The sequence below is a fragment of the Passer domesticus genome, chromosome 31 (genome assembly GCF_036417665.1).
Source record: "Passer domesticus isolate bPasDom1 chromosome 31, bPasDom1.hap1, whole genome shotgun sequence".
Taxonomy (NCBI): domain Eukaryota; kingdom Metazoa; phylum Chordata; class Aves; order Passeriformes; family Passeridae; genus Passer; species Passer domesticus.
Window position 1 is genome coordinate 3,845,412 of NC_087504.1, and position 16,555 is coordinate 3,861,966.

Below are 16,555 nucleotides of genomic sequence, written 5' to 3' on the forward strand. Positions count from 1 at the left end.
TTAATCACAGCCCAGCCGTGCCCGCTCCCTCCCGGCTGCTGGAGCTGTAATCCCCCCGCAGGACCTGCTGCTGGGCTGGGAGCAGGTCACCCCAGCCATCTGTCACAGCAGGGCTCTCCAGGGAGTTCTCTGAGCCCCAGGGGCAGCACAGCCCTGCAATTCCCCAGGAACGCTGCCGGAGCCGGGCAGGGACCAGAGGGATGTGCAAAAGCTGCTCTTTGCAGGCACAAACCTCCATCGTGTCCATGGCGGGGCTGCAGGAGTGGGCTGGGAACATCAGCCAGCTGGGGAAGCAGCTTCAGGCTGTGTGGGACTGGGGACCTGCGCTCTGTTCAGGATCTGAAGGTGTTTGGGATCCAGGCAGCCTCACCCTGCTCGGGATCCAGGCAGCCTCACCCTGCCCGGGATCCAGGCAGCCTCACCCTGCTCGGAATCCAGGCAGCCTCATCCTGCCCAGGATCCAGGCAGCCTCACCCTGCTCGGGATCCAGGCAGCCTCACCCTGCTCGGGATCCAGGCAGCCTCACCCTGCCCAGGATCCACAGAGCCTCACCCTGCCCAGGATCCAGGCAGCCTCACCCTGCTCGGGATCCAGGGAGCCTCACCCTGCCCGGGATCCAGGGAGCCTCACCCTGCCCGGGATCCAGGGAGCCTCACCCTGCCCAGGATCCAGGGAGCCTCACCCTGCCCAGGATCCAGGGAGCCTCACCCTGCTCGGGATCCAGGCAGCCTCACCCTGCCCAGGATCCAGGGAGCCTCACCCTGCCCAGGATCCAGGGAGCCTCACCCTGCTCGGGATCCAGGGAGCCTCACCCTGCCCAGGATCCAGGGAGCCTCACCCTGCTTGGGATCCAGGGAGCCTCACCCTGCCCGGGATCCAGGCAGCCTCACCCTGCCCGGGATCCAGGGAGCCTCAGCCCATGGAGACACCCAGAGATCCCGAGATTCCAGCAGCTCTGGTGGGCCAGAATTCCCAGTCCCCCCCCGCTGGCTGCCGGTGGCAACAGGCGCTGAGGGAAAATGGCACAGCCCCGGGTGCTGCTGTCCTGCTGTCCTGCAGCCAGAGCCAGGCTGGCTGGGCACCAGAGTTTCCATGGAGCCACCAGCAGGTGCAGGGCAGGCATTTCCAAAGCTGTTCCACCAAACCCTGGGGGCAGGAGAAAGGAGGAAGGGCACAGTGAGGTCACCCCGAGCCTCTCCAGGCTGAATGACCCCAATTCTCCCAGGCTTTCCTCCCAGCAGAGCTGCTCCATCCCTTGGATCATCCTGGGCTCACTCCTCATCCTCCCTGTGCTGGGACCCCCAGGCTGGAGGCAGCGCTCATCAGATGATCATCATTAATTGTTTAATTAATACGCATGGTGTGACTGCGACGTGGCTTTTTCCGTGGATTAATGCTGGCTGGGTTTGTGTCCCCTTCTCTCTGAGCACAGGAAACTGCTTCAGGGACAAGGAACTTAATGTTAATACTTGCAGAAGTGGCCTTTAACTGCAGCCTCCTGCTCTGTGAGGAAGCCCAGGGGAGACAGGAATCCTTTTCCTGGCGCTCTGCACAAACTGGGCCCTTTCACGGCCATTTGTTTGCCCCATAAACTCCATCCATAAGATCCCGGAATGCCTGAGGTTGGAAAAGATCACCAAGTCCAAGCTGTGAGTGATCCCCACCAGAGCACTGAGTGCCACGTCCAGCTGCTCCCTGGACCTCTCCAGGGATGGCGACTCCACCACCTCCCAGGGCAGCCCCTCACCCCCCTTTCCATGGAGAAATCCCTCCTGGATTACGGAGCGCAGCTCAGGTGAGGGGTGCCACTGCCCCACCTGCACATCCCACCCCTGGGAAAGGCACATCCCGGAGCCAGGGAGGCTCCAGCACCCGGGAACGGGGCTGGAACCACGGCCGGGGAGCGGGGGCTGAAACCCCCAGCACTTCCCAGAGTTTGGGACCATCCCGCACCCCAATCCCACCCCTCAAGGTCCACATTCCCTTCCCTGATACTCAGGATCCTGCATCCCGAATCCCACCCCTCAAGGTCCACATTCCCTTCCCTGATCCTGAGGATCCTGCACCCCAATCCTACCCCTCAAGGTCCCCGTTCCCACCCCTGATCCCCCAGGGTCCTGCACCACAATCCCACGCCTCAAGGTCCCCATTCCCGTCCCCGATCCCCTTCCCGCACCCCGAACCCCTCACGGCCCCAAATCCCCCCAACCCCCGCCGCTCGGTCCTCCCCGCCGGCAGGGGGCGCTGCGGGCGGCGGCCGTGGGCGGCTCCTCCCCGGCGCTCCGCGCGCCGTGCGGGGCCGTTTCCGGATCCGCTCCCTTTGTGCGAGACAAGATGGCGGCGCGGGCCGGGTTCCAGTCGGGGCCTGCGAGCGGCGGCGGCGCCGGGGCCGCGCCCGGGGCCGCGCTGGGCCCGGGAGCGCCGGGCGGGGCGGTGCGCATGGGCCCGGCGCCGGGGCAGGGCTTGTACCGCTCGCCGCTGCCCGGAGCCGCCTACCCGGTGAGGCGGGGCGGCGCGGGGCGGGGCGCGGGGCCGGGCGCGGCGGGCGCTGACCGGCTCTGTTCTCTCCGCAGCGCCCCGGGATGCTGCCGGGCGGCCGCCTGGCGCCGCAGGGCCCGGCCATGGGTCCTCCCGGGTACGGCGGGAGCCCAGCCGTGCGGCCCGCGCTGGCGCAGGCCGGGCTGGACCAGGCTCGCAAGCGGCCGGCGCCGCAGCAGCTGCAGCAGGTGCAGCCGCAGGCGGTGCCCAACCGCAACCACAAGTAAGGCACGGGGACCGGGGACATCCCGGGCAACGGGAGCACCTCGGGGCAGCGGCAGCATCCCTTAGGCCGTGGTGGGGATCGGGGGGAATTTCTTCATGGAAATTGCCAGGTTTTGGAAGGGGCTGCTCAGGAGGGTGGTGGAGTTGCCATCCCTGGAGGTTTCTAAAAAATGATGGACGTGGCACTGAGGGCTCTGGGTTGGGGACAAGGTGGGGGTCAGGCACAGGTTGGAGGCCAGGGTTTGGAAGGGCTTTTCCAAGCTGAGGGATTCTGGAGTTCTGGGCCATCCTGCAGCACTCGGGGCTGAAGGGCCCTGTCAGGTCCTTGTGCATTCCCCTGGCACTGCAGGACAGCACTGGGCAGGGCAGCTCTGGGTTTATGTCACGTACCTGCATCCTGGTGTGATGCCCCAGTGAGGAGGAAATTCACCCTGGATTTTAAAATTTCCAGCTGTTCCTGGAAAAGCCAGTCCAAAGCTGATTGAGGCAGGAAGGTCACTTGGTGTGGGCGTCGTGTCAGGTCCTCCTTCCCAAGGGATGAACCCCCTTCCCAAGGGATGGAATTCCTTTCTGAGTGCTCAGAGGGGTGGGGAGCATTGAGATAACCAGTTAGCCACACTGGAGCAGGGCCCAGCTAACTGGGGAGCCCCTGGCCAGTGGGAGCTGCAGGTTTGTGAGCTCCTGTGCCCATTTTCACACCTCCTTTGCCTCTTGCCCCTTGTCAGTGCCAAGAAGAAGAAGATGGCAGATAAAATCCTCCCACAGCGGGTGAGTGGGACCCGGGGAGGGGCTCGGGGGGAGGTGAGGCAGCCTGGGGCACTCTGGGGAGCTGATGGGCATTTCCATCCTCGCCTGGCCCCAGATCCGTGAGCTCGTGCCCGAATCCCAGGCCTACATGGACCTGCTGGCCTTTGAGAGGAAGCTGGACCAGACCATCATGAGGAAGCGCCTGGATATCCAGGAGGCCCTGAAACGCCCCATCAAGGTAGGGCAGGCCAGGGCTTGTGCCCAGGCTCTGCAGGCTCCTGAGTCCAGGCAGCAGGAGGGCACTGAAGGGTCCTGTCCTGTGAGTGTGGCACGTCAGGGGTCCCAGTGCTCTGGACACTGCCAAGGGCTGGGAGCAGCAGCACCTCTGTCCTGTGTGCTCCAGGAGGGGGGGAGTGCTGAAGACATTGAGCTCAGTTTTGGCAAAGCCTGTGCAGGAGGATTGGCTGTGCTGAGCTGATGTTTTTCCTCCCAGCAAAAGCGAAAGCTGCGCATTTTTATCTCCAACACCTTCAACCCCGCCAAGTCGGACGTGGAGGATGGCGAAGGAACCGTCGCCTCCTGGGAGCTCCGGGTGGAAGGACGGCTGTTGGAGGATGTAAGTGGGAAGTAGCCAACCTCAGAGGGGACTGTGGATCTGGAGTTGGCAACGAAACCAGTTTCCTAGTGTCTGAGAGCACAGCTGGGGCTTGATATCCTCCTTCATCTCTGTTTTCCAAGGAGTCTGATGGTGCCGAGACCGAGAGCCCAGCTTGCAGACCGATGGGTGTCCCCATGGCAGGACATGAGTTGTCCAAAGTTCTTAGAGTTGTGAGAATCACTGGTGAGAGCAGCTCAGTGGCACTTGTGTCCCCGGCCCTGAGAACCAGGGCACTGGCATTGTACGTAACTGCTGAGGGGTTTAACTCCTGCGAGCTCATCTTTAACTTCAGTCTTTCCCTTTCTGACTTGGAAACTCGATTTTTGAGCACACGTTGGTGAATTCAGGTGTTCAGAACTTACAGGAGCTGTTGTGCACGGTGGCTGTGCTTGAGTGCTGAGACTTGCTGTCCTAACCCTCTTCCTCCTGTGTTGCTTGCAGTCTGCTCTGTCCAAATATGATGCCACCAAGCAGAAAAGGAAATTTTCGTCCTTCTTTAAATCTCTGGTCATTGAACTTGATAAAGACCTGTATGGCCCTGACAATCACCTAGTAGAGGTGAGCTGCTTTTTGCTGTGTTTCCTCTAAAAGTGGGTTGGTGTTTCAGCAGGTGGGGTTTGTGTGTCATTTATACTTGGGAGGTGGGAATCCTTGAGGCTCCTGGGAGCCAGGAGCTCTTGAATTCTCACTTTGGCTTTTCCTCTCACTTGCTGAAGGTTGGAATAAATGTGTCGACTCTTGTTTCCAACTCTGAGTGGGAAGAATTGGAGATTTCTCTATCTGGGTGGGATTTACTGGCAAAGCTTTTGGGTGCCCAGCAGCAGGAGCAGGGGGAATCATGTTTGGGTGTGGCTTCTGAAATCCCTCTTGTGTTCCAGTGGCACAGGACTGCTACGACTCAGGAGACAGATGGCTTCCAGGTGAAGAGGCCGGGGGATGTGAACGTGCGCTGCACCGTCCTGCTGATGCTGGATTACCAGGTAGCATAGTAGGGAAAAATTCCTCCCTGTAGGGGTGGAGAGGCCCTGGCATAACTGCTCAGGGAAGCTGGAGCTGCCCCTGGATCCCTGGAAGTGTCCAAGGCCACAGAGCTTGGAACAACCTGGCATAGTGAAAGGTGCCCCTGCCCATGGTGGGTGGAATGAGATTTCTTTAAGGTCCTTCCCAGCCCAGACCATTCCATGATTCCATGCTGGGAGCAGCAGTGCTGGGCATGCACCATGACCTGTGCCTGGGGCTGCCTCACCTCTCCGTGCTCTCCGTTCAGCCTCCCCAGTTCAAACTGGACCCGCGGCTGGCTCGGCTGCTGGGCATCCACACGCAGACGCGGCCCGTGATCATCCAGGCCCTGTGGCAGTACATCAAGACCCACAAGCTGCAGGACCCCCACGAGCGGGAGTTTGTCATCTGTGACAAGTACCTGCAGCAGGTGAGCGGTGGCAGGGCTGGAACAGCAGCACCTGGATCAGTTTCCAGTGGGGCAGCCGGGGTGGCTGCACCCAGCCCCTGCTCCTCCCTCAGCCCTGTCTCTGTCACAGATCTTTGAGTCGCAGCGGATGAAGTTCTCTGAGATCCCTCAAAGGCTTCATGCCTTGCTGATGCCCCCCGAACCGATCATCATCAATCATGTGATCAGGTGAGGCTGCTCCACGTCAGTTCCTGTTTCCAGGAAGGAGTGGGAGGGAGAGGGAGGGATGGATGAGGCTGGCACGGGAGGACAACGTGCTGTGTCCTGATTTCCAGCAGCAGTTCCCATGTTGCCTGTCACTGTTCCTTTGTACAAGAGCAGCCGCCTCTCCCATTACCACATCCCTCTTCCAAAGGCACTCCCACATCCCTGCTGTCCTTTGCTGTGGATAGAAACCTTCTGGGAGCAATCATTCTTTTTTTTTGCTGCTTTTGGGGCTGAGGCTGACAGTGGCATGGCTTGTCCCTGTCCCTGCCTGCAGTCCATTTGCTGCAGCATCCCAGAGGAGCTGCATTTGTTGCTTTCTTGAACTGGTCCCAGATTTTGCCTTCTTTCTGGAGCTGCTCCCTGATTTTAGCTTCTTGTGGATGTCCCCAGTGTCGACCCAAATGACCAGAAGAAAACAGCCTGCTATGACATTGACGTGGAGGTGGACGATACCCTGAAAACTCAGATGAATTCCTTTCTGCTCTCCACAGCCAGTCAACAGGAAATTGCTGCTCTGGATAACAAGGTAGGAGAAGCTCCTTCAGGTCTGCTCTCCTTGCTGCTGGGCAGGGATGTGTCTCTGGGCACAGGATAGGAGTGCTCTGTTGTTTGGAAGCTGCAGTGGGATGAGCCATGTTTACAAACATGGCTGTACCTGGAAATGTAATTTTTAAAGCAACCAGTCTATGGGAAAATGGGTAATATTTAGAGAGCAGGAAACTAGGAGCTGAACATCCTGGTAAGTGTAAGTTAACTAGAGAGTGTAAGAATTTGCCTTCATGTGTTGGATCCCTTGATGTTTCTGACTTCTCCCCTGTTGAGCAGTTCCATTCTGTGTTTGTCTCCTTTAGATCCATGAAACAATTGAGACCATCAACCAGCTGAAGACACAGCGCGAGTTCATGCTGAGCTTTGCCCGAGATCCTCAGGGCTTCATCAACGACTGGCTCCAGTCCCAGTGCCGGGATTTGAAGGTAGAAGCTTTGTCTTGTGTGGAAGGTGCTCCAGTCACACGCTTCCCTCATTAGAATGAGCTCCCACAGAGAGAAGGAGGCAATTTCCTCCTTGGAAAGCGAGGCTGGGATCTGAGTCAAGCATAAGAAGCTGACCTGAGCGCACTGAGATGTGTGTGAGGAAAGGGAAGGGGGTGGGTTTGCTCAGCACAGCCAGAGCTTTTGCACTCGCTGAGCTGTTGTGCCTTTGTGCTCCCAGACAATGACTGATGTCGTTGGGAATCCCGAGGAGGAGCGCAGAGCCGAGTTCTACTTCCAGCCGTGGGCGCAGGAAGCCGTGTGCCGATACTTCTACTCCAAGGTGAGTGTCCCCAGGCAGGGGTCCCTCTCCGTGCCTGGCACTCCTTGGGCACGCAGTGCTGGGGGAAGGTGGTGGTTGCATCTTGGTCCCAGTTTGAGCTCGCCCTTTCCCAGCTGGCTGCTGTGTTGACTGGGTGCTCTGGTGCTGCACCCCCCGAGGGTGTTAATGCTGCAACTCGGCTCCTCTTGCAGGTGCAGCAGAGACGGCAGGAACTGGAGCAGGCCCTGGGCATCCGGAACACATAGGCTGCTCTGCTCCTCCCCAGGCAGAAGCATCACAGCTGTTTGTGCAGACAGAGCTGCAGAGCTCACTGTTCCAGCTCACCGAATCCCACTCCGGCAGCGAGGCCCACGTTATTCATCCTGGCATTGTCCCTGCAGGGGCAAGTCCAGGACACCTGGGGCAAGCAGACAGGCTCCAATGAGCACACATTTCTACCTGGTTTTCTTCCTGACTGTTGCCTTGTCAGTCCCAAGGCTTCCACGAGCGTCCCCGTGACTCTGCACTGCCCGTAGTGTCCCCGGTAGCCAGAGTGACTCAGAGCCTTCTCTCAGCCCATTCCTCCCCAGCCAGCATCTGGTTGGGCACTCAGAGCTGGCTCTGAAGCCTGGCTCTGCTTTAAGGTGTGGCTGGGCTCTTCCCTGCCACGTTTTACAGCCCGTGCCAGGCGCTGTCGTGGGCAGGATGCCATGAGCTGACATACCTCCCTGCCCTCACCCCCTCCTCAGAGGGTGCTGCTGCACTGGGCTGCCTCATAGGTCACTCTCCTCCTTGAGGAAGTTACTGAACTGTATAGAGAATTGCTTCTTCCCTTCTCCCTTCTCACCTGCCCCATTCCCTTCGTGTTCCACGACAGACTGTCATAGGCTGGGATCACAGGGAGACAGGGCCTTGGCTTCCTGCAGGGATGTGGAAGCGTTGGAGTGATGCAGCACTTCAAACACCTCCAAATGGGTTCCAGCAAACCACGAGGCTGCTTGTGTTCCCTGGAGCAGGGAGAGGAGATGGAGCAGCTGCCTGGAATTCTGCAGGGACAGTGCTGTAGGCTCATTCCTTCAGGACAGATGTCCTGTGTCACTTGCTGTGGGGACCAGAGGCTCCTTCGTGTGGGTCCAAGGCTCCAAGGACAGCACAGTCCTTGGAAATGGACATTTTTCCAAGCATATGTGAGTTAGCAGGTGTTTCCATGCTGAAGCTCCTGTGGTTTTTAGTCTAGTTTTAGGCTGTGGGGCTGCCATAGGGGCCAGCATGGTTCAGGAATGTACAAATAGATTTTCTCCACTGTGAGGAGTGGCAGCCCCGATGCCTCCTCCTGGAATGAGGTACTGGTGGTCAGGCTTAGGAGAATGAAATAGCTCCTCTTCACTCCAACCCCAGTGTTTGTGCTCGGGACTATAATGCAAATAGACTCAGAAGTTGGTCTGACTCTTGGAATAGCTGCAGGATCATGTTACTGATGAGCACTCACCCAGTTCAGTGTGGCTGGGGAGGCTGCTGTGAGTTGGAGCACCTGGGTGGCCCTACTACTCCTTGTGTCTGTGTTACTACATGTCTGTGAGTAATAGACTCTCGACTTCCCCTCTCCTTTGCCCTTCTGAAATGCTCCTCCGTGGTACTGGGGTGAAGGTCTTGGTGCTGGAGAAGCAGCCCCTGACTCCTCAGGGTACTCCCACAGGAGGGATGCTGAGTCCTACATAGGCAAACGTAGCTGTTGCAGAGTAACTGCTTTTCTTAACTTGAGTATTACGGTTTTTTCCATGGACCAAATTTTTTTTTTTGTACTGTATCCTTGTAGACGTCACCCAGTTTTAATAAAAGACTCCTGTGAAGGAAGCTGTCCTCCTCCTTCCATGCTGACAGCTCGCACTCTCCCAGCTGCCATGGGGGATGAGCCTGGTGACTCCCAGGGAAGGGACACGATTATCTCTGCTTTCTTTTCAAAGCCAGCAGGGTTAAGTGACTGGAGAGAAAATGTTTTTCATATTTTGGCCTTTTAAAGCGAGCCCTTCATGGAGGGATCTCCCAGCTTGCAGACTGCTAAGCCTTTGCAAAGTGCTTTTGTGGTAAACAAAGTAACTTGAGCAAAACTGGAAATCCAGTGGCCAGTGCTAATAAATCCTGAATTGCCTCGTGACAACTTGGCTGGATTGTGGCAGCCTGTTGGATCTCCCAAGGGAGCAGGGCAGAATTTGAGGGAAAATTGAAGTACAGTTTACATGCAAGGGTTTAAAATTATGCAGAAGGGGAATTACTCTCTTCACTCTCCTTGTTTATAGAGCCTAATTGCTTTGTTGCAGACCTGGGAGCCCCTGGGGCAAGGGAAGCATCCTCTGTGTGAAGGGGAAACTGCTGCTGGCTGTGGTGGGGGCAGGAGCTGAGTCTTGGGGCTGCACCAGGTGGGAAATGGCACTTTTAGTAAGAGAGGGACAATGAAAAGCTTTTATGCAGAAAGGCTCAGCAGTGACGAGTCAGCTTGGCAAGTGTTCTGCCAAGGGCTCTGCAGCTTCCTCACGAGGGGCAGCTCTATCCCTGCTCTCTGGGACAGTGTCAGGACCCCGAGGAACGGCTGGAGCTGTGTCGGGGGGGTTGGGGTGGATATTAGGAAAAGGATGTTTTTCCCCAGAGTGCTCAGGCACTGAACAGGCTCCCCAGGCGATGGTCACAACCCTGACCCTGCCAGAGCTCAAGGGGCGTTTGCACAACGCTGTCAGGCACAGCGTGGGATTGTTGAGCTGTCCTGCTCAGGGCTTGGACTCACCGATCTTTGAGGGTCCCTTCCAGCTCAGGGTACTGCATGATTCCGTGATTCCATGACTCCCGGTTCCGGGGGATCTGAGCTGCTCCAGGCAGCGCTTTGCACCTGCCACGCGCGGAGCGGGTGCCCGGTGCCCCGGGGCGAGGCGGGGCCGGGGGCGGGCCGGGGCCGCCCCCGCTAAGGGCAGCCTTGAAATAGCAGCGGCGGGTCCCAAGCCCGCAGTGCCCCGCTCCCGGCACCATGGGTGGCAAGAAGGTTTGCATCGTGGGCTCTGGCAACTGGTGAGCGCCCGGCACCCGGCTCCCCTCGGCGAGCACGGCGCGGTCCCTGTCCTGCCCTGTCCCCTTCGCCAGCCGGTGCCAGCCGTCCCCATTCCTGCAGCGTGACCTGTGGTGCCCTGGGCTCCCCAGTGCCCACAGCCACGGCCTCCCTCTGCCCTCGCAGGGGCTCGGCCATCGCCAAGATCGCCGGCAGCAACACAGCTCGGCTGAGCAGCTTCGAGAGCCAGGTGAACATGTGGGTGCTGGAGGAGGAGGTGGGCGGCCGGCGGCTCACGGACATCATCAACACGGAGCACGAGAATGTCAAGTACCTGCCGGGGCACAAGCTGCCCCCCAACGTGGTGAGTGTGGGCTGCCAGCAGTCTCTCCGAGGGGCAGAGCTGATGGCTGGGCTTTGGAGGGAGGCCAGCAGCTCTGGGGTGCGAAGGCAGGGGATGCACCGGGCTGTGCGGGGCTCAGTTATGCCCTCCCACTGACCTTCATCTGTGCTTGGATGAGCTGCAGCCCTGGCTGCTCTCACTGCCCACCCTTGACCCTGCTCTGGCATCCCACAGGCTGGGCTGGAGGCCATGTGGCTGCCTCTGAGCTGGCATCATCCCCCTCTGCTCTGGCATCATCCCACCAGCCCCTCTGCTGGCATGGTGACTTCGGGCCCTTCCTTGCCATCCATCTTCCCAGTCCCTAACAACAGTCACACTCTGTTCAGGTGGCAGAGCCAGACCTGCTCAAAGCCTGTGCAGGGGCTGATGTCCTCCTGTTCGTGGTGCCCCACCAGTTCATCGGCAAAGTCTGTGACCAGCTCAAGGGCCACGTGAAGAAAGAGGCCATTGGGATGTCACTCATCAAGGTGTGAGCAGGAGCAGGGCTCGCCAGGGTGCGGGCCAAGCCAGGGGAGCTGGAAGCAGCCTGGCTTGGAGAGGCTGCCAAGGGAATCCAGGGATTTTGGAACAGAAATGGGCAGTGGGGGGATGAAGGGAAGTGGGGGCAGAGTCTTCATGGGAATTTGGAGGTGTTGGTGGAGAAGGGTGAGGGCACATGGGGGATCTCAGGTGTTGAGAGGAGCAGGGCACAGCTCTGCACGTCAGGATCAGTCGGCAATGGCAGGATTGGGGTGCAGGGGAGGTGTCCAGGAGGGGCAGGTGCTCATTGTGTGGTTGGCAAGGCAGTGTTCAGTCAAAGGTTGGACTCCATGTCCTTAGAGATCTATTCCAGTGTAATTGATGCTGTGATTCTGTCCATGGCTGTCCCCCAGGGCGTGGATGAAGGACCAGATGGGCTGAGACTGATCTCAGACATCATCCATGAGAAACTGGGAATAGAAATGAACGTGCTTATGGGGGCCAATATTGCCAGTGAAGTGGCAGAAGAGAAGTTCTGTGAAACCACCATCGGTAAGGAGCCAAGAGCCCTCCTCGTTAGCAGCTTTCATTTGTGATTAGCAGGAGAGGCAAAGGGCAGAGTATGGTGCAGCTCAAACTCCTGCTGCCTTGGGTGAACTGGCCCTGTTCCCTGGGAAGACAGGAGACTCCATAGGAGCTGGCTGAGCTCATTCCCAGGGCTTGTGATGGGATCACTTGCTTCATTAACAATGGAGTTGTGCAGCTAAAAGTTCCTGCCAGCATGGAGCCAGCATCAGGTAGCTGCCTGGCACAAATTAAAGGGGTGGGCAACAAAAGGCCCTTTAGAAATAATTTCCATCCCTGATTTCCTTGGGCATCACAGGATGTCCACCTGGATCTCATGTTATTGCCAGCCAGGGCTGCTTGGAAGTTCATCTAGTGACAGTTCCAACACCCTCCACACTGTTGGGGACTGTGCACAGAGCCAAAACAAACAGAACCATTTGCTGGGTCAGAAGTTGTGGCATTCAAAGTGTCTGTTTTACTAAACAACAGCAAACACACCGGGCAGGAGGCTGGGGAGGTGGAGCAGAGCCCACCACAGGACCGTGCAGGGACAACCAGGACAGAGAGCTGCAACCCCAAATTTGCAACCTTTGAAGATGCCTTTAACCTACTGAGCATTCAGAAAGTCACTTCTGTCTTGCGTGACACGGCAGCATGGATTGTCCCCTGTCTTCTGGGAATGTCAAAGTTGAACACTGCTTATCTGTCAGGCAGTGTGTGCCTGACTCTGTGTGGACCTGCAACTATTTTGCAACATTGGTTGGGCAATAGGTTCCTCTCACTGGATGACCTTCAGGAGAGCATGCACCTACCTCATGGGTTTCCCCATCATCTTCTTCCTCGTCCCTTTGTCTCCTCAGGCTGCAAGAACACGAAGCACGGGCAGATGCTGAAGGACCTGATGCAGACCCCCAACTTCCGTGTGTCGGTGGTGCAGGAAGCTGACACTGTAGAGATCTGTGGGGCTCTCAAGGTGAGCAGAGCCTGGGGCTCTGCAGGGAGCTCGGGGGAGGAGGGATGATGGGCACTGGCACAGACAGCAGCCAGTGCTTGGGATCACACAGGCTGCTCACAGATACAGCCCGGCCCCAAGCTCTGTTGGGAAGAGATCCCTCCACATTGCCACTGTTTTCCAGAACGTGGTGGCTGTAGGAGCCGGTTTCTGTGATGGGCTTGGCTACGGTGACAACACAAAGGCTGCCGTGATCCGCCTGGGCCTGATGGAGATGATTGGCTTTGCCAAGCTCTTCTGTAAGGGCCCTGTCACCTCCTCCACCTTCCTGGAGAGCTGCGGCGTGGCCGACCTCATCACCACCTGCTATGGGGGCCGCAACCGCAAGGTCGCCGAGGCTTTTGCCAAAACTGGCAAGGTGAGCAGAGCTGGAAGAGGCTGACACTGATACGTGTGTGGATAAAGCTGGGTCAGGGGAGGTTTGGGTGGGCTAGCTGGAAAAGGTTCTTCACCCAGAGGGTGGTCGGGCACTGAACAGGTTCCCCAAGGCTGCCAGAGCTCAAGGGCTGTTTGGACAACGCTCTCAGGCACAGGGTGGGATTGTTGGGGTGTCTGTGGGGGGGCCAGGAGTTCAACTGGATGATCCTTGTGGGTCCCTTCCAGCTCAGGATATTCCATGAATCTATGATTCCTGCATCAGCCTGGTGAGCAGGCAGGGAGGTGATCCCCCTGAGCACTGTGGGATCTGTCTGTGCTTGGCTAGTGCTGCAGCCCAGCTCCAGGGCAGGAGCGTGGTGCAGCAGCAGGGCTGCAGGTCCAGCTCCTCACTGCTGGGTTGTTTCAGTCCATCGAGCAGCTGGAGAAGGAGATGCTGAATGGGCAGAAGCTGCAGGGTCCCCAGACATCTGCTGAGCTGCATCGAATCCTCAAGAGCAAGAATGCAGTGGAGAAGTGAGTGCTGGAATCTCTGTGCTTCGTTGGGGTGGGGCTGGGACCTTTTCAGGAGCAGCAGGAGGGGAAAGCCCCCAGCAGCTGGGCAGGAGTGGCCTGTTGGATGGGGCACAGTGCCATTGGCCCACCTGCTCCTGCATGCCGTGACAGAAGTCGAGGTGCTCTGACTCTGCTGTCTGTGGTGACTTTCTTTGTCTGCCCACAGGTTTCCCCTCTTCACTGCTGTGTATCGGATCTGCTACGAGGGCAAACCTGTCACCGACTTCATTGCGTGTCTCCAGAACCACCCTGAGCACATGTAAGGGGCTCTGCCTGCAGAGCACAGGTCCTGCTGGGATGTGCTGAGAGCTCCTGCCCACACTGACCTGATCTGCTGCCACAGCCTCAGAAGGAGTCCGGGTCTCCTGGGAGCCTTTGCTGACTGCTGGAAGAGCAGAGGTTCCCTTCCCCAGCCCCAGACACTGCCCTGGACACTGAGCCTGGCACAGAGGTACCTGCTGACCTCTTTCTCTCTTTGAAGAGCTCGTTTAATTGCTGCTGCTAAGGTTTGCCCTGAGCAGGGCTGAGCATCTTCATCCTTCACTTCCTCACAGTGGATTCAGCTCTGGGAAGGACTCTGCCGGGCCATCATGACAGATGAGGGCTGGGCACTGCCTGCCAGGGAAAACAGTGTCCCAAGTCCTCCCTCTTAGCCCCATGGGCCACTCTGGGTGACACCAGCTCTTCCCTACCTGCTGCTGCTTTTGCATTCCCTGTCTGGTGGAGAGAGCACAGTCCCCTGCCAGGCTCCACCTGGTGAGTGGAGCTCTCAGGACTTCCAAAGGCACCGAGGATCTTTGTAAGGAGCACCAGCACAGCACAGACAATGGCATTCCTTGCCACCCAGCCATGTGCTGCTTTCCCCCAGCTGCTCCTGCTGACCCAGGGACACTCTGGAGCTTGTTTGTTTAGAGCTGTTGCTCTCTCCATCAGACTTGGCCCCAGCTCTGGGGAGCTCCCCTGTTGTCACAGGCTTGCCTATGCTAATTCCATGCCTGCTGACTTCTCTCCCTTGTCTCAGTTTGACATCTGGGGCTTGGCACTTCCAGGGACCAACTGCCCCTGAGTCTGTGTGAGCAGCTGGTGTGACCCCTGCCTTGTACCCTCACATCAGGCAGGTGGCTCAGCACCAGGCACCTGAGTCATGTTGATGTTCAGTAATTCCTCCACAGCCACACTTTGCCTTCCTCTGGCTCGCTTCAGCCCGTGCTTTAGACTGCTCTGTGCTTCCATGTGTGGCTGTCCAGGAGCTGAGGAAGGAGGTCTCACACTTTCCCTCATGTGGAGATGCTGCAAGCTGCCCTCTGGCACAGGGGCAGGAATAGGCATATGATCCACAACAGACACATGGACATGTCCAACATCCCAGGACAGGACAGAGGTCTTGGGCCTCACACTGAGCCTGTGAAATTTGCCCCTTGTCCAGACTGGTGCCACATGTCCCTCTGCTCCTCTGCAGCTGGTGGTGTTTGCTCAGGCCAGAGTGTCCAGCAGTCACTGATCCTGCCTGGGCTGGAATGCTGCAAGGCTCCCTGCTCTCCCCCATTCAAGTTCCAGAGCCAAGGGGTCTCTGACTAGCAGTGTTCCTTTGAAATCACAATAAACATGGAGAGGAGGTGGGAGATGCTCTCCTTGTTCCGTGGCTCCAGTGCATCACTGTGGCTGGGTTGGTGCCTGCTGGACTTGCTGAGTGCTCAGAACAGGGCACTGCCCGTTCCCTCCTGGCCCTGCACCCTCCCGTGCTGTCCCAGAAACAGCAAGAACGTCCCTGTAGGTCCCTGTTTAGCCCCAGTGTCACACAGTGTCCCACTTGCTTTGTCTCAGCAACCGTTCCAGGATTAAAATTTGGCCGCAGGACTATGGTGGGTTGGGATTGAGCATTGAGCCGGGTCCAGAGTCCTCACCTGGGGCCAGCAGGAGCCAGGCCAGGACCACACTGTGCCCCACACACCCCAGGCCTCCCCTCCTCTGACGTTTGGGGCTTCCCAGGACACGCTGTGGGATTTTATTCATCTCTTCCCAGCTGCTTTTCCCAGACTGTCCCTGTGTGTCTTTAAAGGAGCCCCGCACTGAGTGACCTTTCCAGGGCTCTGAACTCTCTGCTCGGTGTCTTACAAGGGGAATTTAATCTGTTGGCACTGCACTTGTTTCTGTGCCTTTTATTAGCCACGTTTTCTCAGCAGGCACTCCGCGACCTTTAAATTCAGCAGAACTGTCGTGTGGGGGGAGCCAACACGGCTTCCTCTGCCGAGGAGCTTTATTGAGCTTGGAGGAAGGATAAAGGAAGTCCAGCGTGTTCCTGCAGGGCTGGCACGACTTCTAGTTCTCTTTGTCTTCAAGGGCTTCAAGGAATCCAAGTGTTTGGATACGAAGCTCATACAGGAGAGAGGGTCCCTGGGCTCTGCTCCCTCACACAAGCTCCTGTCAGCACCTGCCTGGAGCTGCAGCAGAATCCAGCAGGGATTTGTGTTTAGCTGGGAGCTCCTCTGCGATGGAAATGCAATGTGCATCCCCCTTGTCCATGTTTCTTTGACCCCTGAAGTGCCCGAATGGCTGCAGATCCTTGCTTAGGGTCCCAGGTCTCCAACGATCTCTTGCTTTTAAACACACCACACTGGAGCTGGATGTCCCGAGCTATAAAAAGTCTTCCCTTTGCCATTTGGAATTATGTTCTGCAGGCTCAGCACATCCCAGCGCCGCAGCCCTGGGAGCTGCTGATGGGGTAAAGGAGGATGAGGAGGGGAGAAAAGTAACCCTGGCAGCTCCGGAGCTTGAGGGAGCCCCGGACAGAGCAGGGATGGGACAGCAGAGTTCAGAGGCTGGAAAGGAGCTCCGGTAGGGGAGCAGCTGCCACAGAGGGGACGGGAGGGGACCTGGGAACGCGGCCTGTTGGGAAGGAGACTCTGGGTGGGGGGCACAGGGGACCCTGGGCAGGCACCATGGCCCTGGGAATGGCACCGGGACCCTCAAGAAACTACTGGGACCCTCAGGGGGTTGGCCATTGGGGCTCTCAG

General features: G+C 58.0%; 2 protein-coding genes across 3 annotated transcripts; both read left to right on the top strand.

Annotated features, from left to right (window-relative positions):
• Positions 1–2,329: 2,329 nt before the first annotated feature.
• Positions 2,330–9,448, top strand: SMARCD1 (SWI/SNF related, matrix associated, actin dependent regulator of chromatin, subfamily d, member 1). The gene is made up of 13 exons (XM_064401109.1): positions 2,330–2,499; positions 2,574–2,761; positions 3,489–3,531; positions 3,626–3,748; positions 4,004–4,126; positions 4,610–4,726; positions 5,047–5,148; positions 5,436–5,597; positions 5,707–5,804; positions 6,234–6,369; positions 6,695–6,817; positions 7,056–7,157; positions 7,349–9,448. Exons 1-13 carry the CDS (start codon positions 2,335–2,337, stop codon positions 7,400–7,402), a joined length of 1,536 nt encoding a protein of 511 aa, XP_064257179.1. The 5' UTR covers positions 2,330–2,334; the 3' UTR covers positions 7,403–9,448.
• Positions 9,423–16,186, top strand: GPD1 (glycerol-3-phosphate dehydrogenase 1). 2 transcript variants are annotated; one of them, XM_064401113.1, is made up of 8 exons: positions 9,423–9,553; positions 10,357–10,534; positions 10,900–11,040; positions 11,446–11,584; positions 12,460–12,572; positions 12,736–12,969; positions 13,396–13,502; positions 13,708–16,186. In XM_064401113.1, the coding sequence occupies exons 2-8, from the start codon at positions 10,427–10,429 to the stop codon at positions 13,802–13,804; spliced, it is 939 nt and encodes a 312-aa protein (XP_064257183.1). In that variant the 5' UTR covers positions 9,423–9,553; positions 10,357–10,426; the 3' UTR covers positions 13,805–16,186. The 2 variants fall into 2 exon arrangements, with proteins under 2 accessions (XP_064257183.1, XP_064257182.1); XM_064401112.1 differs by lacking the exon at positions 9,423–9,553 and adding an exon at positions 9,590–10,193.
• The last annotated feature ends 369 nt before the right edge of the window (positions 16,187–16,555 follow it).

What these genes read in the sequence shown, in the direction of transcription:
- SMARCD1 (XM_064401109.1), top strand. Translation starts at nt 2,335, where the DNA reads ATGGCGGCGCGGGCCGGGTTCCAGTCGGGGCCTGCGAGCGGCGGCGGC. An exon ending in CCCTGAAACGCCCCATCAAG is followed by an intron (nt 3,749 to 4,003) that starts GTAGGGCAGGCC and finishes TTTTCCTCCCAG; the next exon opens with CAAAAGCGAAAGCTGCGCAT. An exon ending in TGCTGATGCTGGATTACCAG is followed by an intron (nt 5,149 to 5,435) that starts GTAGCATAGTAG and finishes CTCTCCGTTCAG; the next exon opens with CCTCCCCAGTTCAAACTGGA.
- GPD1 (XM_064401112.1), top strand. Translation starts at nt 10,153, where the DNA reads ATGGGTGGCAAGAAGGTTTGCATCGTGGGCTCTGGCAACTG. An exon ending in TTGGGATGTCACTCATCAAG is followed by an intron (nt 11,041 to 11,445) that starts GTGTGAGCAGGA and finishes GCTGTCCCCCAG; the next exon opens with GGCGTGGATGAAGGACCAGA. An exon ending in GTTCTGTGAAACCACCATCG is followed by an intron (nt 11,585 to 12,459) that starts GTAAGGAGCCAA and finishes TTGTCTCCTCAG; the next exon opens with GCTGCAAGAACACGAAGCAC.